Raw genomic sequence first — 26,873 nt, forward strand, 5'->3', positions numbered from 1 at the left:
AGTGCGTCTCAGTTTATCAGGAAACTGAATTAACATGTCCCTCGCCCTAAAAGACGGTCTGCACCAATGTCAACACCCTCCACCCCCCCCCCCCCCCCCCCCCCCCCCCCCACCACACCCCCCCAAACTCCTCCACCTGTCTCTGCATCCGCTCTCCTCCTCTGTCAGAGTCTAAATACCACACATCAATAATGCAAGAGCTTCAGCGTCTAAACCTTCAGCTCTGTTTCCTGCTCAGATGAGACGCCAACAATGGAAAGGACAACAGGCTCAGAGCAGGAGAGGGAGAGAGAGAGGGGGGGAGAGAGGGGGAGAGAGAGAGAGGGAGAGAGAGAGAGAGAGAGAGAGAAAACTTGGAGTTCATCTTCAGTCGACATTTGCTGGCGACACATAGAAGCTTCTAGTAATTACAGGATACGTTACAGAGCCGTTTCTTCTGCCAGTGTAAAAGTTAGATGAGGTATTTAACCACCAACGTCAACTTCTGCTCTCTCTCTCTCTCTCTCTCTCTCTCTCTCTCTCACACAACAAGTTGTTACTTGGAATCTGTTGTGCATGAGAGTTTGTGCGCGTGCACGTGCACCCAGGCTGCGGCCAAAGCAGAAAAACATGAACAGCACTGTTGTTCACGGCTCTGGAGGACGCTGACTTACCGAGTTGGTTCCCAGGACCTGCAGGTCTGGTTCTCTGGACTCCAGCAGTTTGGCGACCATGTGCAGGAAACTCTCCACGAAGGGTTTGATGCTCTGAGAGTGACAGGCCATCAGCAGCTGGTCCAGAGCCTCCATGGCAATGACCACGTACCTGAGAACGAAGGTTGTTACGCTCAGTCACTGAAGCTCTATTTCTTCCTTTTTAGTTTGGATGTGAAAGCAACACCAGACTCTTCTGGAGCGATTTGTAGAGGTCGTCATGGATCCGCCCCAAATCATACGACTCAGGACCGGTACAGGTTTGGATCCAGTCAGTTTTTAACGCGGTTTTCAAATGATAGACAGGTGCGGGTGTTTTCCGGTTCAGGTATAAACTTTTGGAACCATACAGAACTTTCATGTGTCACATCTCTGGGATCTGAGTGACCTCCGCGTTGGACGGATGCGTCATGGTTTCATAATGAGATTATGACAGGTACTGATGGGAGCGAGTGTTCTCTGAGTGTGAGCTTGGAGCGGAATCAGAAACAGAACCAATCCAACATCAGTTCTGACATCATAACGACCGGGTGTCCTCTTTTTTAGAAACGTGTGAGGGACACTTTTGTCTCTCAGCTCGTTTGAATCAGGTTCCAGGAGCAGAAAGCACGAAGTGGTTCAGGGAAATGTCAACGAACACCCCAGTGCTTATTAAACGTTTCATAAAAGAGCTTTACTCACTTTCTGCATTAACTTTCTGTCTTAACACTTAAGCTGTCATCGTCCCGCTCAATCAAACCATCGACCAATTAAAGGCTGACACACTCTGCACTGGATGTGTGAGCGGCACGTGTGCGTAGCAGAACAGGTTCGAGCCTCAGCTGCCTTCATTGCAGTTTTTAAATCCAGATTGAAACTTGTGAACGTGCCTTTAACTAAACGGTCTTACTAAATCTAAGGTCATACCTATTTTATTTTATTATGTTACACATTTCTAAATGTTTTATTTGTATTATTTTATTCCTTCAACCTTTTTATTTCTTGTATTTTTTATTTTAAAATGATTTATTTTGGCTTTGCCTGTGTTCGGCGCTGTAGAGCACCTTGGATCTATCTCATGTGCAGTTCAAAATAGACAGACAGGTACAGGAAGTGTTAATATTATAGCATTTCATTTTCAAAGTGTATTTTGCTGTGCACGGTACGCAGAGAAAACAGAACAGACTCTCTGGAAGGTCATGTGGCTCACATGGACAGTGAGGTCACTCTAACCTCATAACGAAATGAAAAGCGAGACGTTCTGCGACGACACGAGTTGCTCTCTAACCCGTGTGACCCGGGCTTTACAGTCAATAACAGAACTTGGACAGAAAAACAACAAAAACAAATGTCACTCACCCGTATCTGTGTCGCACCACGTCTCTGCTCAGCCTCTCCGCCAGGTAAGCTCCAATCCGGTCCAGTTTCTCCGGAGCCGACACAGCGTAGAAGGTCAACTTCTCCATGTCGGATTTACTGAGGCCATCCTGGAGGTTTGAGAAAACGTCATCAGCTTTTTAAAGAACCGAGACGCCTGTTTCCTCGTGCGTCTGGTCTCGGATTCCAGTTTTTCCACATGATGAAGAAGGATTTATTTGGAAGGAGCAGATGTTAAGATATTTTGCTGTCTGGTGTTCTGCTGTATGTAAAGATAATTTGAGACCACAGGTCCCCTGAGCGTTTTCAGATCTTCTGACTCTCAGCAGGTGGGAAAATTGAAATGCTCTAACGGTCCAGACCTTGTCAGGTTAATTAGAAAGAGTCTCGACCATTCAGGCATTTCGATTTCCCAGCGCACCTGTCTGAAGCACCTGAGAGGATGCAGGGAAAAAAAAGGACGAACCCCATTTAGTGTTTTAATTAACAAGAGTCAAGGAATCAAATGGGTGATAATAACTGGTTGTGGGGCAGTTCATTATTTCTCTCTCTGGTGGCTGAGGAGGTGTCAGTGTGTCTGCGCTGCGATCTCAACGCTGTGATAACAACAGGGGACCAGACACAGTGTTAAATCACTGCTAAAGGCCCAGACAGGCTACTGCAGCGAGACAGTGACAGCCTTTAATGTCCTTTATTAAAACTTGCAGTTACTCACTTTGGGGTCCTCAGGGAAGATGTTGTCCACCAGACGTTTGTACCTCGGCCTCAGGGGCCCACAGCAGCCACACACTCCTGAAACAAACAACACACACATGACCATTAGCGCAGGTTGGAGAATCTATGCTCGGCTCTACGGGTTCAGTATCTTTCCACTTTCGCCACAAATCCCCCAAATATTTGAAATATCTGTTGAATGTTTCCTCCTGATCAGCGACTGTCAGATCAGCGGCCCATCGGTAGTTAAACATTAAATCACATTCTCTTGTGAATGCAAACAAACATTCATCATCATTTCCTGTCGGAGTCACCTTTAGAGAGAGGGGGGAGGGGGGGGCTTCATTTCCCAAGAGCCCCTGCTTCCTTCGTATTTTCTCTCCACCTGACGTTCAGACCTCTCGGGCAAAGTTAGGTCACCTTAACTGCTCTGGACTTTTTTTAATTTAACTGATTTTTAATCCTCGGCCGACGAACAGCAGAGTTTGACGGCCGCCCCCGGGAGTCTGGAGATTAATCAACTTCACTATGGCTTCTGTTAACGGCTCGTCACCAAGGCAACCTTTCCACCGCCGTGGCTTTAAAGCGTTCATTATTGATTCTGCAATTACCTGCCACATGAGGGCACAGAGCGGCGGGGGGCGGCGGCGTTTCCATTAGTGTGACCGGGGCCGACTTTAATGGAATTCAGCTCCGAGTGCGATGGTCGGAGGACAGAGGCAGAGGAAGAAGAAGAGGAGGAGGAGGAGGAGATTGATGAGGAGAAGGAAGAGGAAGAAGAAGAAGAAGAGGAGAAGAAGGAGGAGAACAAGAAGGTGGAAGACGAGAAGAAAGGAGGAAAAGGAGAATAGGGAGGAGGAAAAGGAGGACAAGAAAGCAAAGAGGAAGGAGGAGCTTGAAAACCTCCTCAGATTATGATGCTACCAAACGGACCAGACACAGTAAATATATATATATGTAGTAACAGATGTAGTTTAACTGTGAACAGAACACAGCTCCAACGTCACTTCAGCTCGGCACTTGATCCACGTCATGGTTTCAAAATAAAAGTTAAAAACCAGATAGAAGCTGAGTCCTGCAGCGTCTCTGCTCTAATAAGAAAAGTGAGTGAAATGTTTCAGTGATGATTCAGCTGCTTTTACTCCACAAAAGACTTTAAATAATTCAAGAATCTGAATTTGCCCTCAAGCACAAAGTCATTTTCACAGAAAGTCACTGGAACATCCGTCTGAATATAGAATTAAAAAAAAAAAAACATGAAGAAAATCATTCATCGTTCACAGACACATGATTTCTGTTCCTACAGCTCATCGAGTCCCAGGAAATCGATTCACAGCACATGGAACATTTGAACAACAACTTCAACCAACATCTGTAAATAATCAATCGAGCGGCGGAGAACAGTGAATTCTCTTATAGTCATGAGACGGTGACATTTTCTACAGGGGACAGGGTCATGCAGCGACCCCTGGTGGCCGGAGGACATCTGTGGGAATTCCTTTAACTTTGGTACAAACGTTCAGTTGGACTCAAAGATGGTGTGATCAAGGTCAAGGTCACTGTGAGCGCCTTGTGAACACGTTATCTTCAGAACGCCTCCAGAGAATCCTCTCAAGTTTGGCTAAAACGATCACTTACACTCAGAGATTACCTGGTTAGATTGTGTTGGTCAAAAGGTCAAAGGTCAAGGTCACTGGGACGTCACAAAACATGTGTCCGGCCTCTCGTACACCTTCCTGCAGTTGTTTTGTTTTGCAGTAGAAGACGGTGGATTTTAGCGTGAAATTAGGAAATATTTCAGTATTTATCTGCGAGAAGTAATTGACTCTAAAGCCGTAATACTCTGGGACACATGGGATCTCAGCAGTAAAACATAAAGTGGAAGTGAATAAATTGTTACTGAGTGGGCGTGAGCCTGAACTGCTCATTTCCAATTCACAAACCTTCATCTCCGATCATTAAATGTAAATGCACGCACACACACAGAGCGCCTACAGACTCACAGCGTGTGTGTGTGTGTAGACGTTGAGGATGTAGTGAGAACACCTGGGAGGCTGCGGATCCTCCTGCACGGGGCGTTCGAGGACAGCGGAAGGAATCAGCTCGAGGACGGGGTTCTCAGAGACGGAGGTGACGCGATGGCTTTTCTATTTCCATCCTCATTATTCCACAGCCACTCAGTGAAAACGAATCAGCCTTAATAGGAGTTCAGCTCGAGTGTCTGTCTGAGTGTGCACGTGTACGTGTGAGTGTGTGATCTGATATATTATGTGTGGCGGTGAACCCTGCTTAGCTAAATGATGAATGTTTGATTCCAGGAAGTTAAGGTTTAAATGTTATGAGTGACGTCGTCCTGTTTTTTTTTTTTTTTTTTAAACCAATAGTTTTATCCTATTTAAAAAATGCTTTTACTCCAGCACTGAAAATAAACGCAAAGTTTCCTCTTTCCTGTTTGATAAAACTAAATAAAAAATACTTTCCAAAATGACATTATTATTATATTTGACATTTATTTCTATATCAAATATATAAGTGGTGTTCAGAACCAGTGGGCTCGAAGCTGAAAGTCATTACGTTGGTGTCTGAACATACTGTTGGATAAACAGATCTGAACATAAAATAAAACCGATGTTGTCCTTTAGCTTCAGGAAACTGAATCTACATGACAACAAGGACTTAGATCATAGACTGCGAGTAAAGATGGGCGAGGAGTTTCCACTTCCTCCCACTGAAGCAGAAATATCTCCGATACTGACGCCGCCATCTTTCGACATTATCTGGGGTCAGAGTCATCGTGTGATCATGGAGTGGAGCAGAGGTATCGAGGTGCCCGAGACAAGAGCTCAACCAATCAGGAGTCGGACTCAGCTGTCAAATTTTCTACCATTGAATTAAAGACTTTATCAATGCAGAAGGAAATGATTGTTCCAGTTTGCTCCAAGATCACAAACATTTATTTAACGTCTACTTTGATTTGTTGAGCTTGGTCCAATGTCAGAAAGTTGACTGACGTCTGTTTTCTGTCTGAATCTTTACGTTTTCAAGTGTTTGCTCTGTTTGTGCAATTATGTATTTTTTCAGTCCTCTGATTTGATCCGTGTTTAAATATTTTGCTAATTTTTTACAACCTCTTACACCGCATGTATTTCTTTAACTCCTGACTCAGCCCCAGTCGATGTGTTTGCTTGTGTGGAGGCACCGGTGGCAGAAAATGAATGACAGCAGCTCCAAATTGCATTAAAACCCATTCTGGCTAAGAGCATCACGGCTTCAATACTGTAATAGAGGCGATGCATCAATTTGAGCGTCCAGCTATAGATCTGCAGAGAAGGCTGCATAATCACAGCACTGAGAGGGCCTCAGATCGGGAGATTGTGGCGGTCACATGGACTGATAAATTACACGCCAACACAACAGAGTCCGCTGGCCGAGCAGAGGCCATTACTGCGGATCAAATCCATCATCCTGCTGCGACGCAACACAACGGCAGAGAGAAGTTAATAAAAACCTAAATGCTTACGCAAGGTTTAACAGGCAACATGAGGCAGAGCATGTTTCACTGTATTCATTTTCAGTATTTCCATCTTCGCTGGATGTAAACGCTCGTTCGCGTGTTTTTATCAGAGATTTTTCATCATGTGACAAACTGCTGCTCTGCCTCCGACCAGCAGCTGAGTCGAGAAGCAACTTCATTCATCTTTATCGACTAAACACGAAACACTGAGAAACCAACACAGAAATTCGGGGAAATGAAAGTTAATGTTTAGATCACTGCCCAACGAAGCTATCTCACTTTAGAAACTTGTAGCGGACGTGGACGTCTGTTCAATTAGCTGCACGGACGCTCACAACACACGGGACTGTGACAGTAGCTCCACCCCTACTGTCAACAAACCACAACTGTTCTCAAAGAGAGTTCTTAATTTTCTTTTCTTCACTTGAGGCCAAAAGACAGACTTTTGTTTTAATTTGCTCCAATTATACAGAATTAGAGATAAATAAAATTTTGACACATCAAGTATTTGTGTCTGTATGTTTTCCGTTTTTTTTCTTGAACCTAGTTTATTGTATTTGTTTCATGGCGACTTCATGTCAAAGTTTTGAATTAAAATGTCTACATAAGTAAACCTGTTCTCCCGACTTATTTTAAAAGACAAACATGGCGCGAGTGAAGGTTGGCGTCTGACCTACCAGAGCTCAACCGGCCTCGCCTGTTGTTCGAGGCTCGGCTGTAGTTGAAGGCTCCGTCAGCCTCAGTTTGAGGAACCTGCCTGTACCTCCGCAGGATCCCCCGTCTCAGATGGACACAGAAAGACGGCATGACCGGAGCTGCTTCAAATGAATCCAAACTGGTCTTCAGGGGTTCCACAGCTTCACATGGAGGCGTCAGATCAGAAAGGTACGACTGCCTCTTCAGTGTCTTCTGTGTTAATCCACATCTGTCAGACCTCACCGGGTGGAACCATCAGACTCAGCTTCACCTCTACAGCCGCCGTAGAAACATCCTCTCTTTGATGGACAAGAAGCTCAACCAACCCGGGCCATGTGTCTGCCAGCACCTGGGATTACCCCCTCACTCTGGCAGAGAAGACGAGACGCCGCTGGGGCCGGAGCGAGCCTGTCGGCAGCAGCTCGAGTTACCGGCCTCAGTCTTTACAGGAAAATGTGATCCAGGACAGAGATGCAACAAAACCTGCAGCCAGAGGAGCCTCGGAGTTTCTGTTTCTGATCTGGAGAACATTTCTTAACAGGGTTCAGTGTCGCTCGTACAGTAACTCATCCTGTTAGTGTGGCTCTCACGCTCATCCTGCTAGAAAACCACTTTTCATCCTCACATGTGAAATGATGAAAATAAATGGACATAGATTCTTTATTTTTCAAAACAGCAGAGAACCACAGCGTGTTTGCTCTGCAGAACTCGTCTTCTCACTGAACTGTCACTCTGTTCAGAGTTCTTCATGTTTTAAAGTTTGCTGCAGAACGTTGGAGATAAACTCTGGTTGTCAATAACTGATCTCAGTTCAGCTTCACTCGTCCACTGGAGCTGATGGAGACTCTCAGTCACTTCCTCTCACAGATGATGAACCCACTCAGCAGAGTGACAGAGAACAGATGCTCAGGGAGCGAAGGAGGAAACTTTCAAAGAAATATTAATTTTTATATATTTTTTTTTTTTACATGTCTCCAAAACTACTTCCACGATTCCTCTCTCTCTCACACACACACACACACACACTAAATCTCACCTCCAGCAGCGCTGTGCACTTTAATCTGCACCTAAACCGTCTGTGAGGAGCGTAATCTACAAGATTAAAGAGCGCCCCCAGCCTCCTGATTAATTCCCTGGTCTTTGACAAGCAGATGAAAGCCATAACAATGTTCCCACTCCACACTGTCAATCTGTGGCCCGACAACATCTTTCTGGCTGCGTCGTTGTTCAGCTCGAGTTTCTGGGGTCGCGTACGAGTGTGCAGATTGTTAACACGCCCCTGCGGGGCGGCACCTCTCGGTGATGTGACGCCGTCCTTGGAGACGAGGAAGATTAATAAGTAAAGTCGAGTGCGTGAGGTCTGAATGAAGATGAGAGAAGCTGAGCAGAGGAAGAAATGTTTCTGGGAGAAAAACAGACGCCGCTAAAGGACAGAGACACCGAAACCTTCAGTCCCATTGAACGTCGATAATCCAAACCTGGGTTTCATCTGCAGCAGAGTCGTGCTCTTACAACAGATTTTCAACCTGGAGAAACCTGTAGTTTTAATCAGGGTAACGTTTCATTTGGTTGCTCGTCGGTTGCATCACGTCCTCTTTGTATTGGTTTAACAGAAGAGTCGAAAGTGACTTTTTTTACAGTTTGAAGTCACATTTGTACCTTTTAGATGTTGGCACACCTCGTGACATCTTCTCAGAGAAACAAGCCCCTCGTCCTGAGTCGGCTGAACAGTGTCGGAGAAACACTGATTAGATAATCAAAACACCAGTGATTTTTTTTTGTCTTTGTGACATTTAGTCGAAGTAGTTCAATAAAGTTCCCACCCAGACATTACTCACACAGAAAGACTCTACATCTGTCTCCAGAGTGTCCGCCGCTGCGGTCAGAGCCTCAGAGGAGCAGCATCATGAGGAATCATGACTCCACCAAGTCCAACTTCACAACTTAACTGTCAAAGTGCAGCTGACTAACAGACGGTCACCTTCACACACGAGTATCTGTTAAACTCACAGAAGAAGAATGTCACTTATGTGTTTTTAAAAATGGTCAAAGCGTTTTGTCGTTTTGAAAGCCGACGCTCTGAGCGGCTCCTGTGGGCTCATTGACTTGCGTTGCCACGTCCTGCTTTTCACCTTGAATGGTGCATGGACAACAACAGATGATGACCCATAAATTTACAGCCTCCCCGTCGCTCTGCTTCAGCCCCAGCCAGACGGATATCTAAATTTATCCTGTTTAAAAATCTGTTTCTATTTTCTCTCTCTGAAGCCTGGAATTCTGGCTGGGTTGAGCGGGAGCGTCTGAGCGGACGCAAGATTTATCAGCAAGGAAACAAAAGAAAAAACTGTCGTCTTGAGTGGAAAGGTCACGCGTTCCTCTGTCGTGTATTCAGGTATCATTGATCCCAGAGTCCAGATTTAAAGTCCACATTATTTCTTTACACACATCTTGTTCAACCTTGAATTTCTTTCCCATTCGTTCATATTTGTCCCTTTTTCTAATTCTAGTTTATTGTTTGTTGATGTATGTCCTACTTAATGGTTTATGCAAAGCACATTAAATTGCCTCCATTCATCAAATATTGTCTAATATATAAATAGACTCGCCTTGTCTTTTGTAATTGGCTTTTTCCACCCACGGCTTCTTTTGCCCAGCTGTTCGTACACTGAGGGAAATCTCTCGCTCTCTCTCTCTCATTTCTTCTCCTTTGTTTTTAAGGAGGTCTTTAACATCCCTAAATGATAATGTACAGAATACGTGGGTTCGTCTAAATGAACTTGAATTGGCCTTTATTCGACCGGAGCGTCACAATCGTATCTGATTCTTCAAAACTATTTTCTTATGTTGACTTTGCTTCGGTCCCGTTGAAACAAAGACTCCTGCAGATGTAAAGTCTCTTATTCTGGGGGGAAATGAATTTATCTGTTCCACTTTGAGCCTGCGACAGAGGTTATTCATTGACATTTCCCATTATTCATATAGTGGAGCGATTTCAGAGGCTTAGAGGGCATCAGATACTGTCGTCTTGAGCATATTCACCTTCCCTGTGGCATTGCCTTATAAACATTTAACCAGCGACCAGAATACACTCTGCTCCTCCTGATAAATGTGTTATGTTCAAATTGAGTTACGATCCAACTGTAGATAGTGGATTTGTCACGGAGGCGGTGGAAGCTCAGCATTTCTCATTTAAATATTCATGTGGGGTAGACAAAGGGAGGAAATGGAAACTGAATCAAATGAAATCCCAGGTTTCACATTTCCTAGACGGAGGAGGGGAACACAGCCAGTGGAGGAGGAGGAAGAGGAGGAAGAGGAGGAAGAGGAGGAGGGGGTGTTGCGAGAAATTCAAGCTCTCTGGAAACGCTCAGGTGGGAAGGTATGACGCACGTCTCAACTCTTGTCACCACGACAAGACAAAAGGATTGTGTCTTGTAGCCGCGGTGTTGATCCAGGACCACAGAGAACACCGTGAATTAAAATACCTGCACACACTCGTTCAGAACCACATAGACTTCTGTGTGCGGAGGAATCTGATGAGTTCACATCAAACATTTTTCACACTGGACGCAGCTAACACAGACGAAGAAGAGTAAAAACAGGCGGATGCTGAGCTCTAAAATCCACCCAGAGGTCACAGAGAGCTGACGCAGATTTCAAAATCCAAACGAGGAGATTTCCAACCGCGGGAACCGCAGGAAGGTTCTGAAAATAGATTTTTGGTCGATTATTCTCTGGGTGTGAAAAGATGCATCTTCGAAGATGACTTTCACCATCACAGACAAAGAATTCATCGAACCTCCACTGATGTGATTGATGTTAACATGTGATCATTTGTCCAGCTGTAAAGTTCCACCACAGAATTATGATCGACAGAGTTTATGCTTGTCGAGCCATGGGAGTTCATCATGACGGTACCGCAGCAATGTCCTCGGAAATTCAATCTTTCCCTTTGATTCTTGAGCAAAGAGTCTAATTTATGGCAAAGATAAAGTAAAACTATTTAAAAGAAAGACACGTAGCTCAGTTCTAACAGATTTCTTCTGACTTACAAATCACCAACTGTGTTTTAAAAGACCCTCAAATCCACCATTATCATCTCAACATGGTTTTTATTTCAGGGCAGTTGACTTTAATTACACCAGATGTAAACCCAACCGAGCTGGAAACAGCAAAACCAACTGGTGCGTTTCCCCAAAATCTGCAGGAAGTGAAAGATTATGACAGCAGGGACGAAGTGTGGAGCCTGTTCCTCTCCGGATTCATGCTGCTCCGCAGGCCGGCAGGGGTCCTGCACTCAGTACCAGTGAGGTCCAGCTTATGAATGTGAACCTCAAGAGTTCATCCAGGGACATGTGGACCTTTAGGAACACATGAAAACAGAAAGTTTCATCAGTCTGCCACCAAGGGGTTGCTAACGCCGAGCGGTTCAAAGAATGACTCCAACGGCCGAGCAGGGAGACCCATCAAAAGCAGCGGGGAGGGGGATGATTGCAGCGCTGGTCCATCCGTCTCTGAGAGAATTACAGCCACCGCGAGGGAGAAATCAACCAGAGGAGGAAGTGAAAGAGAGGAGGAGAGGAGAGAAAGAGTCAGAAGAAGGGGAGAAAAGGAGAAAATGAGTGAGGATAGGGGGCATTAAAACAAAGAGGGAAATAAAGGAAGCAAATGGTACGAATGAGGGATGGAAGAGAGAAGAAGGGAGGAAGGGAAGGAGGATATAACAAGATGGAAAAAATGAAGAGGAAGAGACCAGAGGATGGAAGGACCCACAGGGAGGGGAGGACAGGAAACAGCACTGGATGGAGGGATAGACGGATGGAAGGATGGATGGGGGGAGGATGAGAAAGGAGGCGGGTTCGTCTACAAGGTGACAAATGAGCTCAATATAAAGTCTGTTCTCCGACCCCCCCCCTCCGCCTCCACACAGTGAAGGAGGCTGAAGACGAGGACATCCATCATCAGTCTGATGCCCTGAATCTACAGACAACACCACATCCAGCACCTATGAAATCAATGACTCTATTGTCACCAGCCGTTTCTCAGGTCAGTTTCCAGAGGCCCACGAAAACTCAACCATCCCAACGTCTCACTCTCCGCCAAACCAAAACCCGCCGTCATCTCAGGGGTGGAGTTCAGAAAAAGCAGGAGCTGATACAACTGCAGGCCGTGGGCGTCCAGGAGGAGGGAGGAGGACGGAACCAGTGCAGAGCCACAATTACTCGTCTAAGCCTCACGGAGGGTGAGGGAAGAGGGAAGGAGAGGATTTAGCTGGAAATCTCTCCTCATAAATCCTCCGAGGGCTCAGCACCCTGCAGCAGTTTAAGGTTTCAGATTACTTTTTAACGCATCTCCGTTCATTCTTTCACCCTCGGCAAAATGAAGATACAGTAGATACAAGAAACTAAATTCAAACTATACGTATTCTCAACAGTTTCATTTCACAGCAAACTATCAACTGGTCGACAACGATGCTTCGCAAGAGAACAATTCAAGGACTCAAGACACTTCCTCAAAAGACTAGAGATCATTTTAAGCTAGCCCGACAGTTAAGGCTGCTTTAGCAACTGGGCAAAGCAGGTGGGGACTTATAAACCTGTATCCTGTTTAACCAAGTGTGATCAAAACGTTCAGAGTAGAAGTAGTCCCCCTGCGGAGTGCTTCACTGCTCCCAAAGGTCTCACCACACTGGGAACTCTAGTCCCGTTCAAGTGCATCAGTAACTTTCAATTTCATTTGGAGGAGGAAGTTGCTGGGAGCCAAATCCAGCGAGCAGCGGGGAGAAACTTTTGTGTTGGTGAGCACACGAGCAGCTCTGGTTGTTTGCACCCGTTGTCCTTTCTCGATGAGCGAGCTTCTAACCTGATGCTACAGCAACATTCACCGTAGTTTGGTCTCTGGCTTGTGTTGTGTCATCAGACACGTAACATGGAAGTAAGTTTTGAGTATTCTTGTTGTCTCAGACCAGGGGAGAAAAGGAAGGGGAGTAGGAAAAGTGAGGAAACAAAGAAAGGAGCTCAGTTTACAGTGTCTCATGTTCATGTGTTTTCCTCGTAACTAAAGATGAACGTGGTGAAAGAAAGGTAGAAGATACCAGATCCTCTAAACTCTTCCTTCAAGTACGTAATTTAACACCTTTGTCCATCCCTGAGGAGACTGAGGAAAGCAAGTAAAAGGGTAAATGTGTTCCAACAGGGGGCGCCACAGAGCCACGGGGGCCAGATCCCATGCTCTGTTGTTGTGTTCTCACAAAGTGTCAGAGTGTTGTGGCGACCCGGTGACACCGACATGATGAGAAAGCTTCTGGGCTCTGAAGGAAAGATAATTGGAGTGCCAGAGCAGAGTGTGAAGAGCAGCGGCTCCAGGGATCCAGTTATTTACTCTGACGGGAGTCGGATAACCCAGAGAAAATAACTGATAATCAGCCGTTTGATTCTCGACCTCTGCTAATTAAAATCGCTGTTGTACAAACCAGACGTCAGTTTGCGGCGCTGCTCCAGCGTGTAAACGCACCAGGAGACACCGGAGTCTGGAGGAGGGTGGAGCGCTGTTCACTGCTGCACGGAGGCTTCTCTCTCTCTTTTCATAACATTCAAGTTTAAAAATTTCAGAAGAAACTGTGACTGTGAAACTTTCTTGTATGAGTCAGTCTCCTCTGGTGGTTTTTCTATTGTTGGATTCACAGTCAGAATATAGAATATATCAATAACACAACAGTTGTTTATTAATAATTACTTCTCCGATATATTTTACGTTTTTGATGTATTGTTGCTTTTCAGCTTCTTTGCTTCTGATCCGACAACGATCCGTCATTTATCCTGATCAACACGACACATGCACCACGTCACATCTCTACAGAGAGGCCCGTTAAATCTACAGCTCGCACACACACAATCAGTGAAGATGTATGAGTGACACCCTGTAACATTTCCACACTGCGGACGACTCAATATCCACCTCCAAGGTCTCAGCTGGTGACGTTATGATGGGACTCAACAAACACTCACAGAGAAAACATTTAAATGTGTGTGTGTGTGTGTGTGTGTGTGTGTGTGTGTCCTGCAGTGAGTCAACACTGTGTTGTTGAGTGCAGGCGGAGGTAGATCTTAGGTGTGTAGCTATGCTTGCGTGTTTGTTCTTAAACGTCAACAGGAATAAATAAATGAAGCAAATGAGAAACTGACTTTATCAAAAAATGAATTATGACCTCAACGTTTTAATTTTGTAAAATACCCGAGGGTTCAATTATTCATCATCTTAAAAAACTGACATCACTCTCTAGGCTTAGACTGTTTCTCTTTATCTCAGATCGTTCTGCATCTGCCCCCGACCAAAGAAATTAAACGTCATGTCCTTCCTCGTGCTCGCTCTGCAGGGGGTTTCACAGACTCGTCCTTTAAACCACTAGTCTACACGTTGCACTGTTGTGAACCAGTCGTTCATCTGTGGGTTTAGCACAGTGCAGTAATATAGCTGTGGCGGATGGCTAATGCTAGCAGCAGCAAAGTTAGCGAGGAGACACGTCAACAGTGTGGACAAGGAAGACAGACGACAATCAGAGAATCGTCTAAACTTCCTATAACCAGACGTCCTATCTCTCACATTGACAAGGGACACAAAGAACTAGTCTATTGCGATCAATCGACTAGTTGAAGACTTTTTGGTGACAGCTGTCAACTACTAAATTGCAGTGGTCGTGACCCCCCCCCGCCCCCCCCGATAGAAGAGGGATCAAACCTTCTCCCCCACAGCGCTCATGAATCCATCAGAGACAAAGAAGAACCTCGGTGTTCTCTAGGTTCTGCATCCTGATGAAAAATGACCAATAAAAATATTTATTACCAGCAGCCGCTGGATCCGATGAACGGCTTTACTGTAAGAGCAGGAAAACTGAGATGAGGTTTGTGAGAGAAAACTCAATCGTAATCCTTTCAGTAGCCGACTCCTCCCTTGGATCAAATTGCTTAATGTCTGAATGGGGCCGTTCTTATTTTGTTGAATGTTTATTGTGTTGAGGATTTAAAAAATATCTTCGAGCGCTTTAACAGATCCTGTGGGATTTGGATTTATTTCAGGACCTATTTCATGGGCAGAAAAGCACACGAGCCTCTGAAACTGTGGTAAAACCATCAAAAGGAAAAGTCTCAAGCACAACATGTTTATTTTACACTGATCGTCTCCACGGAACAAACTGGGGGTTGAATGCTTGGTTCAAGGGCACAAAAGCTGCAAAATGAACCCTCTGGTTTGCCAACAAACGCAGCTTCTCTCCAGTTGAGTTTAGAAATCTACGAGTGGGTTTCTTCCTGCTGCTTCCTCTTTTTGTGACAGACAGCCTCGATGTGAGCAGACGGCCAAATGCCACCGCAGGAAGGGATCTACAGCAGTCACACATGGCATATGCTGCTGTTTACGCAACACCACTCGAGTTTACTAAAAAAAAAAAAAAAACATCTGCTCGGCCCGGCAGTGTGACGACGCGCCAGAGCTGCACCCACAACAAGTCAGCAGCAAGATAATCTGGTTTAACAAAAAAGCGTCAACAAGCGTTCTTCTATCACACAACGCTTATACGGCCGTCAGGCAAACTTCAGCATGCAGACTGGAGGAACCAGGGATCGGACCACTAACCATGTTGTAAGAGGATGACCAGTTCTACCTCCTGAACCGTGAACTGCACTTTTCTCTCAATCAACACAGACGACAGAAGCTGGGTCTCATTTGTGGGGATGCTGAGAAACAAAGGTTACAATCGCTGGAGCCTTCTCGGCCCGACGTATCCCAGGATTCATGTGATTCAGTGAATGGTTTCAAAGAGCCACTGGCAAACGGCGAGATGTCCAGTGCGTCACGTTATAATGCTTCGACTCAAGCGAAAAGGCTAACAAGACACATTAAAAAAAAATTAAGTTACTTTGGCATGGTCTCTAACTGCAGCTCTGTTGCCAGGCAACAGCTCGGGACAAGCTGGTGACGCAGATCACAGAAATCTTCTGGAGACCAGAACGTCTCGTTTCTGTTCAGCCTTTGCTGTCAAGGTAGATCAAGTGTTTGATGACATGGTGAAGCAGTGTGGGATGATGGGAGTTGTAGTCTTCTTTTGCGATCATCTTCTACCTTCAGGGTTTTATTTTGAATCCTCCTCTCAAACAGAGCTGCTGGTTCAATCCAGTAAAACACTGAATGAAGCCGCTCCACATGAAGAATCAATGTTTCTCTGACTCTCGGACTCACGGGACGTCTCAGAGCTGAAGGCGTCTCCCTGTGCTCAGTGTCGCTCCACTACAAGCTCCATAAATTGTATGGTATATGGTAATTACACGGTCCACTGCTTCAGTGTGCTGCTGGATTCTCACCATCACTCCCCTGAAGCTGCAGGCGCATGATGTGTATATAGACTGCGTATAGTCTCGCCTGAGCTGTCCCCTCGGACTGTGGGAGAGAGATGTTTGTCCTCAGTCACGTCTCTGGATGTTCATCTCATGACATCTGCTGCTGATGGGTCTCCACGAATGTTGTTCTGCTGCAGTACCGCGCCATGACGAGGACCTATCGACCAAACATCAGAGACGGAGGGCGCCCATCTTATGACCCCGACCAGGATATACTGATTCTATTAAGGGATCGTAACATCAAGTGCTATGAGCTCAACTTATTTATCTTTACAATAAGTTAATTTCTCCTCAGTGTAACAATTTGATTCAACCATCTTTGAACAGACAAATATCAATATTAAAATCTAAGTCATAGCACTGTGTATTTCAAACTCTGAGAGAATCAAAGACGGCTTCGTGAAACAGAGATTTGAGCTCGTACTTCAGCAGATTTACTGTTCGTGTGGTTAATACGCTGAAACAGGGCTCAGGGAGATTTGAGTCGGTAACACAAACACAAGTCTCTCACAGAATAAAAGTCAAGTCCTCCGACATGTGAAGCTGAACAGACCAAAGGCTCCGGTGCTGCTCCTGTTGACCGTGTAAGGAAACAAGACTTAGTGGAAACTGTGGCTCTGATCTGGACGACGGACGACGGACCGGGAACACATCCTCATTCTGTGTTTCCACACGGTTCAGCAGGAATAACGATAATGAAACAGTCCGGACTAATCGAGACGCATGTTTACTGACACGTGACACATTAACACGCCATCACACGGGGCCTGAAACCAAACTGACATCTTATTAACTGGAACATATGTGGTTTCCTTGATGTATGAAGAAAATACATTTTAAACTTAATCTCTGTCGCAGATCGATGTGGTACAACATGTCACGGGTCATGTGACCATGTGACAACATCTGACTGCAGTGCACGCTGGTCGTTTGGAAAGTGTGTAGAAGTAGTTTCTGGCAGAAGATGACAACATTAATTAATAATCTGCTGATGAGATTTTTACAAATTGATTGTTCAGGCTTAAAAAGAGGAATTGAACAGATGCCTTCGCCAAACAGTCAAACTGGGAAGTTGACCTTTGACCATTTGGACATAATTAGCACATTGACTTTTGATTTAAGGACAAAAAGGTGTTTTGTGACATCACAGTGACCTTTGACCCATAACCACCAAACTCAATAATAAGCAATAAACTTTATTTATAACTTACAAACGGATTAACAGAAAAGAAGAAAAAGAAATGTGAAGGAATAACGTCAAGATGTTCAGAGATTCACGAGGACGGGACAGATGAACAACCCGAAGACATGTTTCCTGGCAACTGCTACCACCGGTGCAGGGGCGTGAAAATGATCGATCATCATCAATCAATTTGTAACGATTCAGAACACGACAAAAACACGTCATTTGTGCGTCTCTATCAGAGAATGTTTCCAATTTCCATGAAAGCAATAATTGAGAATTGATCACCAGAAACAAAGTGTTTCAGGGTATGCAAACAATCTCGCTCTGATTTCCCTGAAGAAAACTATTAACCACGTCAATCTCTTCTCAAAATACAAGAGCAACTTGAACGACTGATCAAAGCACCAAAAACATGGAATGACTGAAAATAGTCAAGTGTCACGATTCATAAAAACAACAGGACGGGTTCAGCGATCAATAACTTTAGTGGAATAAGTCTTTGCTGGATCTCGGCGTCCTCGATCAATCCATGATCGATACCTTATTAAGTTTGATCAGACGAGCTTGTGCAGGAGTTGAGCAGCTGTGAGGCTCTGAAGATGTTTCTGATCCAACACCAGAGTCAATGATGCTTAAATCTCTTATTTTCTTATGGAACGTTTATGTGAAGTGTTTACATATTGTCCTGCAGCGGAGAATCAGTGAGGTTTATGAGCAGCGAGGCGTTCACTTCAGAAACAGCCTTTTAAAACAGGCTCTTGCAAGCAAATCCAATTAACTGGGACTGCCTCTGAATGAATCTCTATCAGCAATCAAATCTTCTCCTTCTGCCACAGACTGAATTAAACTGATCATGTTAGGACTCCGACCATTGGCATGTCAATTAATCCTGCAGCACACACACACACACACCAGATTCAAGGAACTTGGTTTTCTGGGAAGCACATCGCTCTCAATTTACCCCGATTTCATTTGGACACGTGAGGCCGTCGGGCCTCTGGCTTTAAAAACGTCCCTCTGAGGCAGCGAGCACGAAACTGAGCAGGTAACGTTTGTTAGTTTGCAGGATAACGTGAAAGTTGCTCAAAACCAGATTCACTCGGGGAAATAAACAACTTTACTATTAATGTGTTTTTTCTTGTCTGGGACTTTTGTTCGACCGATCACATGGAAGTGTCAGAGTGAGAGGTGGAGCCAGACTGCAGAACGGATCACGCTACTCAAAGTCCGTCTTCACCCCCAACACCTTTTGTAAATAAAGCAGGAGTGCACGCCCAAACACACACTCACACACTCACACACACACACACACACACACACACATACAGAATAATGAAAACCACCAGTTCATCGTGTCTGTGAGCTGCAGTCAGCCATTATCGATTAAACCTTCCGTCATTCTCTCTCCTGTAAATCTTCAATTTCAAATATTCAGAATTAAAAAGCGTGTGTATGAAGTGCTGTCCTCCCGCCCAGTCAGCTGAGTGCTGCGTCAGCTTGTGTGTCACATCTTGTGTGTCACATCTTGTGTGTATGTTTTGTAACTGTGGGTGTGCTGTATATTTTATGGTCAGCTATTGTGACAGAAGGAGTGTGTGTGTTTGTGTGTGTGTGTGTGTGTGTGGTTGTGTGTCTTGATGTCCAAGTATATTTGTTTGTATCTTCGTGGGGACATTCTGGACGTCATGACCAGACCTCGGTTCTTGAAGGAGGCGTTCACTCTCCATCAAGATCTGATCCAGGTCAACGTTCAGATTAGCTTCAGATCTTTATTTGCTAGACATGTTTGTCAACAAGGGTCCTCACAAGTCTAAAAGTAGAAACCTGCGTGTGTGTGTGTGTGTGTGTGTGTGTGTGTTTGTGTGTGACAGCAAGGTAGCACACTGGGCAGGAAGGACTTAATTGAGCATGAAAGACAACAGATGACCTCTGGTGCTTCAGCGCTGCCGCCAATCAAACATCTGTCAGCCCGAGGCTCAAGGACGTCCGCTAACGACCACACACAGCCCTTCATGCTCAGATTCACCTGGGAACACAGACTGCATACGGATGAGTCCTGCCTGCCTGTAGGGGGCGCTGTACGGAGCTGGAACATCAGGAAATCCAGTGTGAATGTGATCAAACTGGTTTCAGAGACCTGAGTCAGCTGGTTGTGCATCAAGTCAGTGATGTTTCAGTGAACCGTTTTATTTACAGCTTGAATTATACACGTTTCCTGGGGCCGATGATAATATCAAGAAGAAAGCGTGTCAGCGTGATTAGAACATAAGAAAGATTTATATTACTTATTATATATTTACATAGAGGATGGGTTTATGACCTGTACTGCAGCCAGACACCAGAGGGCGATCTCTAGGTTTTGGCTTCAGTATCTGAATCTGTCATGTCGTCCATCTTTATTTAAAGTCTTTGGGTTGAACACTGGCGGTTGAAGGGGTCAGTTAAAACACAAATTCAAGTTTTAAATTGGTTAGGTTTATAATCTTATGTTGGATTAAATGTTCAGCTTCATCAGTTAAACTCATTAAATAACAGTTGAGAATGATCATCACGAAAACCTGAAGGAAACTGAATCCAGGGGCGTCGTGTCCTGACGGCTCTGTACCTTCAGTCTGTAAGTGGCCGATCCCTCACTCGTTGTGAGAAACATGTAATCTGCGTCACTTCGCTCCGATTGGTCTCGAAGTGTTTCAGTCATGTGAAAGCAGGCGGCTGATTGGACGGCTGGGATGAGTGGGGCTCGATAGAAAAGATCAATGGCCGCACAGAGACACAGACCTGGACTCTGTTAGCCTCCTTTACTCTCTCTCTCTCTCTTTCTCACACACACACACACACACACACACACACACACACACACACACACACACACTATGGTACAGCTTGGCTGTCGTGCACACAAACACTGGAGAGTTACAAATTTAAAAAACTGGCCCCTACCCGACTCGTTGTTCTCTGAATCCATCTTGTTGGAGGTGAAGCGTAGGACGGCCTGCCAGGTGGACCTCAGTGACTCTCTCCCTCTCTCTCAGCTTCAACCCTCTCTCTCTCTCTCTCTCTCTCCCTCTCTCTCTCCCTCACACACTGACTCTCTGACCTTGCAGTGTTTGTGTTTCCCCTCGCCAGCAGCAGCAGCAGCAGCAGCAGCAGCAGCAGCAGCAGCAGCAGCAGCAGGACAAACTGCAGCTCTGCAGAGTCGAGTCAGAACAACTGAAACCACCTCGGTACCGATTCCCCAGAGAACTGAGCGGGCAATACGTTACACATCCTGCACACATGCAGACACACACAGACACACACACATGCAGAGACACGTGTACTCGAGTGACGACACGTGTGTGTGTGTGTGTGTGTGTGTGTGTGTGTGTGTGTGTGTGTGTGTGTGTTGGCTGGAGGTTGTTTTAATCATCCTGATTGGAGTGTAATTATGCAGATTTACAGAGAGGGATGGCTATTGAAGGAATTTAGCATTTCCAAATATATGTGTGTGTGTGTGTGTGTGTGTGTTCCTCTGTGATTGTGTAACTGAGCATGTGTTTTATTTTTATTGAATATCTCTGTTTCTGGAAAAGGACAACACTTTTGGGGACGTATGAGATTTTCTATTTAAAAGTGAGGACACATCATTCGTTGTGTTCCTTGATTTTGAAACGTGTGGAGATGTTGAATGGTCCCCACTTCTTCTGAGGCCTGAGTGATGATGAACAGAATAAACACACACAGTATAAACTGTGTGTGTTGAACAGTCACAGACGTCTGCAGCAGTGGCGGGCACGTTAGAAAGAGCGTTGGGGTAGAAGCGCTCTCATCGTGTCCTTCGTCGTGAACCTGAACTCATGTGAATTTGTCACCACGGTTTAGACTGTTGACCGTTCCGAGGGACGACATTTGATGCAAACTACCTGAGCCTAGATGCGGTGGCAGTTGGGCACATGCACACTTCCCATCTTCCCAGTGGTCAGCAGAGATGCGTAGTTTCACAACCACATGCTCAATTATGAGAGGTAATGATTGGGTGTCCACGTACTTTTGGCCTCAACAAACGTTCTTCGTAGAACAGGCAGAATAGTTTTCTGAGGAGCGACCCCACGTCTTTTATTTTAGTTCACCAGGGAACCAAACGTTACGGCTCATATTCACTCCCCCTGATTAAGCCCATCATCGTTAATCTGCACATGAAGGTGTGTTTTCATTCTCACACACAGAAATTTCAATTTCGAAGGTGTTGACTGAAGTAAACCTGTTATTTCCTGCTCAGCCCTTTCACACGCCGCGGTTACTGCTGCTCAACATCGTCTCTGTACCCGCACCTGTCTGCAGCTGATAGAGACGCGCATCAGAGTACAAAACAGGCCGGAGGAGAACACAACAAGCACACAAGGATAAAAGCTTCCCGTTCTGCAAAGACAGGACCGGCGGAGGAAACAGAGGGAGCCGCGTCTCTTTTGAAGTTATATTTAGGCCAAATCCTCCTTTGCAGAACAAACCGTCTTCCACTACGCATACAAATCACAGCGAAAACCAGAGGGAGGAGCCGCACTTAGAGCACAGGAGCCGACAGCACGAACACACACACACACACACACACACACAATTAGCCAGCGGAGCATCAAAACAACACAACACAGACCCACTAGGTTTGATTGACTTTGATTCCATCTGCATCCAAAATACTTCCACGCCCACCTGTGACACAGATGCATGTGAAGTGACTGAGTTCTCAACGGACACAACTTTGTAGATCTGGACACACGGGAACATGATGCTGACGGTTGCGTAGACTAGAAGGTGCGATGGAAAGGAAATGGGTGATGGGTTTTTAACAGTAACTCACAGCAGGTGAGGTCGGTGAAGCTCTGTGAACGCTGCCATCTTGTGAATAAAGATGGATGACGATGGATGGATGTCGCGCTTTGTGAAAAACCTGCTTCTCACAACGTAAACGACAAAACATCATGACCTCATGATTACTTTTGACATTTTTCCTGTCTGTGGAAAAAAAAAATTTTAAATTTGAACTTTCATGCTTTTGTTTTATCCTTTTGTCCTTATCCACTAAAGTGACAGACCAAGGACATTCGGACGTCTCCATACAATAACAAGGAAAGAAGACCATTTCCCAGCAGCCCTCCTTCCTTCAATCTATCAGTTAACTGCATATCCAACCTCGGCTCATGTGACCGTTCATTCGGCTGTAGTTGTGTGTGTCAGTGACGACAGCGACAGCAGCGACGGCGGGTTTGTCCTACATAATGACTTAATTGAGGTGGTTAACACTTTAAGGATAATGAGAGCCTCTAGACCATAACAGACCCAGGAGTGAGAGCTCTGAAGTGGAGAGCACACGCACACACGCACACACACACACACACACACACACACACACGCATGTACAAAATGTTTAATTTGACTCACACAGCATCAGCATCATATTTATCATCGACAGGTTAAAACGTCCTTGAAGTCTCGAAAAATAGAAATGTGAACATCTGCTCTCCCGCGGCAACGAGGAGATTTCAATCTGGTGGGGAGGAAAGTGTGACGTGACTGAAAGCTCCAGTTGCTCAGGTGCTTTTTTTAAGTGTTAAAGAACTCCCTCCTCTGACAGGTGATGGTGTATATTTATATATATATATATATATATGGCTTTGACTTCTTTATCTATAATAATGTTTTTGCTTAATGTGAAGTATCAGGACTCAATCACATTACTCTGTCGTATGGGTTTGATAACTTCTGAGGAATCACTTATTTTTTAATGCAGATATACATCCACAGATATTTCTGTGTCAGAAATGTTTTACTACCTAAAATCACCATCTGTCCAAAAAGTCTGGGCTAAGATATGAATGAAATTCTTTTGCATGTTATTAAAACCTTAATACTGTGGATGTAAACTTGTTTCACATCGTTCATAAACAGTAGCAAAGGACTCATCATCTCCATCCCAGCAGTGAGTTCACATTTTATTTTAATTTATGTTATTCAGATGGGGAAGGAAAGTGTTTCATCCTTTTCCATCCTGATCAGAAAACTGACAGAGAGAAGAAAGTAACGTCACACAGATCAGGACCAGTTCATTCCATCTGCAGAGTGTTTGTCCACGTCACACACACACACACACACACAGCCTCATTCTGTCGCACCGGCCCATCGGGGATCGATGTTGAAGGCGTCACATTACGACTAATGTAATCAGCAGTTTACCACTGGGAGTAATTACAGAGCAGACCGGAGGCCTGCAGGGATGCAGAGTCCTTGAAGCTGCAGACGATGCCTGAAGCCAAACACCAACATCCAGACACATGAGCAGGAACCTGCACCGGCCACCGCTCCAGTACCATAACCAGCCTGTCTGGAGAGGGACCTCTTTTTTTATTCTTTGGGAGGGGGCCACAGACTCCGACTCCTCATCCTACTCGTCTCAGCAGCCAACTGGGTTTTTGGGCGAGAACCGTTCTGCAGTAAACAGCAGCTGGTCACCTGCCAGAGCAGCTGCTGCAGGAGAAGGAAGGCGAGGGCGCTCAAAGTCCACCTTTCCCAAAATAGAAACGCTGTCAGACATGACAGCGCACACACACACACACACACACACCTTTTGAAGCCCCATGTCTCGTTTGTTCACGCTACACTGAGCGTGTGTCTGAGATTAAAGCTGACAAAGTTACAGAGGCTGAAGACGATATGAAAAACATTGGATCATTTGAGGTTTGACTCAGTTCACCTGCACCGGACAGAAAACAGATCCCTGGTCAGAGGGGAAAGTCCCACACGGAGTACCAGGGGAATCTGAGAGACGGAAGATTTATCACCTTTAATGTGAAAACATCTACTACAGTGGGCGTCCAAGGATTTATTCAATTAATATAGTTAATATAGTTAGGTCAAAATTAAATATAAGGTTTGGGCATTAATCTGAATTTAAATAAATAATAAAAAATGGCATATAGTTTGGTCATAAATTTGAAAAATAGTTTTTCCTTTTGTCATGAATTGAATATTTTTAAACAAATAAAACCCAGTTTGGTTCAAAATGTGCTGCTCTGCCTCGGGCTTCCCTTGTATTCACATGGAGGAGCAGGGAAGTCCCAGAGTCACGCCACCAAATACGACCTTTTCCTAAATCATCATCAGAATCACCGATTTCTCTTTTGACTAAGTGGTTTTAATAAAAGGAACTGGCCTGAAAATGTATTCTGGTTTATTCTGGTAAAGCGACCCATTTGTCAAATTCCCTCTGAGACTTTATGTAGTTCACTGATGTAACACGTCTCCCCAGGTTCCGTGATATTCCAGGATTTCACCCGAACGCTCCGGAGACCTCGGCGTTGTCGTGAAACACGTCCGAGCGAAGAATCTCCTGCTGCCGTGCCCACGTGTGAAAGACAAACTCCAGAGAAGGTCAGTTCAGATGTTCTACAGAAGCAGCTGACCCCCTGGCGTCATGACACGACGTCACCGTGCATTGGAATTCCAGACATCCAGAGGTGTTCGGGAACGCAGCACGAGACGCAGCCAGGGTGACTCCACAGGTGACACTGCAGAATCCTGCACCGGACCAGTGCCCGTGAACGCATCACTGCACTTTGTTATGTGTAACTTGGCTGATGACATGAGAGGACAGTGACCTCGAACGCAACACGTGCACACTGAGGACGTGTAGTGTGTGTATATATCGTGTACACACACACACACACGCGCGCGCGGGTCTTACCTGCTGGCATCCTGGTGCTATGCGGCGCTGCGGTGTCTCTGCTCCGGACTCAGTCAGTCAGTTAGCCTCCATGTAGCGTCTCCCGGCATCGAACCCCCGGATCCTGTGACACAAACCAGCCGCTCATCAACACCACCCGCTTCACACACACACACACACACACACACACACACACACACACACACACACGAACCCTCGTTAACAGGCTTCAGCTGTCCGCCCTCACACGGGGGGCTGTCTGCCGGAGTTAGCCGCCGGAGCTAACGTCTCCGCGGGGGTCGAGGGGGCGACGCAGCGGCGAGGACACCACCGGCGGGTAGTGACACGAACCGGGGGGGAGAGAGGGAGAGGGAGAGAGAGGCAGAGAGAGGGAGAGAGGTGAACGTACCTGAAGGTAAACAGCAGCAGGTCCGTGAACTCCACACGTTACTACACTGCTTCCTGCTTTACGGCGACACACACACACACACACAACACGGAAGTGTGTGTGAGTGTGTGTTTCGACATATGTCAGGGGAATTAGCTAACTGCTAATTATAGCAAACACTGAATTATTTATAAATCAAATGCATCGACCAGTACCTGCTTTTATTATCGACACTTATTGAAATCTGAGTTTTATATTGATGGGATGTTTGTTTTATGTCAATGATTTCACTTTAAAAGTCTTTTTCTGACAGAGCTCAACAGTGAGGCCCTCAGTGTTAAAGGGAAAGTTCACTGAAACATGAAAAGTCACTCATCTCTTCACCGCTAAGATGTGGGGGGGGGGACAACATGCCTCATCATGTCATGTCATCCAAGACTCGGTTTAAGACGGTTTCTCATGAAACTTTCTGGAAACATGTTTTTTATGCACCTCACATTATGAGGTTCCTAAAAAGGTCTTGATCTCTGCTGTTGTGTTGCAGCCTGAGTCCTGTCCCGTGTGCCGATTGGTCAAGGACTTCCTTCCTTCCTTCCTGAACTCGAGCCGCTCTCGAACATGTTGAGGCCACTCGTGTTCAATCATCCGGTCTCGTGATTTCCTGTACATTTTAAAATAAAAGTGCCTGCAGCATCACTAACGAAGGCTGCGGGAGAATATGTTGTCGATGAGATCTCAAATGAAACCAAAACTGTCCAGCAGATGGTAATTATCCAGAACCGGACTAAATATATCTCCAAGAGCCGACGTGTAAATGTGTGTGAAAGTGTGCGGGTTGTGCTTTTTAAGCTCTTAAAGACCTTTGCTGGGCCGTGCAATGGACTTAGAGGTGATTAAAGGCTTTGGCCCCACAGACGGCACGTCGAGCGCCGACTGAAGTCAACGGAGCGACCAGCCAACGGCAACGCTGCCTGAAAAAAGAATTAAATAAAAAACTGATCCCGTTTGTGTAATTACTGTAATGCAGGGACGTGCACATGTCACAGCTGTACAGAGGTGGATCTGCACACAGGCTTAAAATGAAACCGGGGGGGGGGGGTTAGTTGTCAATGACCACTCAGACTGATGCTGTTGGACCAGGAAGTGTTTTACCACTGAAGCGAGATGCAACTGAGACTTAGGTAGTTCCTATGGAAGTGTATAGAAAACGTCTCCTCTGGTAGTTTCTATAGAAAACGTCTC

At 45.5% G+C, this 26,873-nt stretch overlaps 1 protein-coding gene across 6 annotated transcripts in view; it reads right to left on the minus strand.

Moving 5' to 3' along the window:
• efr3a (EFR3 homolog A (S. cerevisiae)) overlaps positions 1-26,146 on the minus strand; it is a 58,023-nt gene extending 31,877 nt beyond the window's left edge. Inside the window, exons 1-5 of one of the 6 annotated variants that reach the window (XM_069510762.1) lie at positions 25,653-26,146; positions 25,265-25,403; positions 2,764-2,840; positions 2,031-2,158; positions 654-804 (exon numbers count right to left, since the gene is read on the minus strand). In XM_069510762.1, coding sequence (XP_069366863.1) covers positions 654-804; positions 2,031-2,158; positions 2,764-2,840; positions 25,265-25,274 — 366 coding nt within the window. In that variant the 5' untranslated portion in view covers positions 25,275-25,403; positions 25,653-26,146. Of the gene's footprint in view, positions 1-653; positions 805-2,030; positions 2,159-2,763; positions 2,841-20,490; positions 20,540-25,264; positions 25,404-25,457; positions 25,616-25,652 lie in introns of those variants that run through there. The other 5 variants (XM_069510763.1, XM_069510765.1, XM_069510766.1 and 2 more) reach the window with 5 other exon arrangements.
• Between the last annotated feature and the right edge of the window lie 727 nt (positions 26,147-26,873).

This window comes from Paralichthys olivaceus, chromosome 16, assembly GCF_024713975.1.
Source record: "Paralichthys olivaceus isolate ysfri-2021 chromosome 16, ASM2471397v2, whole genome shotgun sequence".
Lineage (NCBI taxonomy): Eukaryota > Metazoa > Chordata > Actinopteri > Pleuronectiformes > Paralichthyidae > Paralichthys > Paralichthys olivaceus.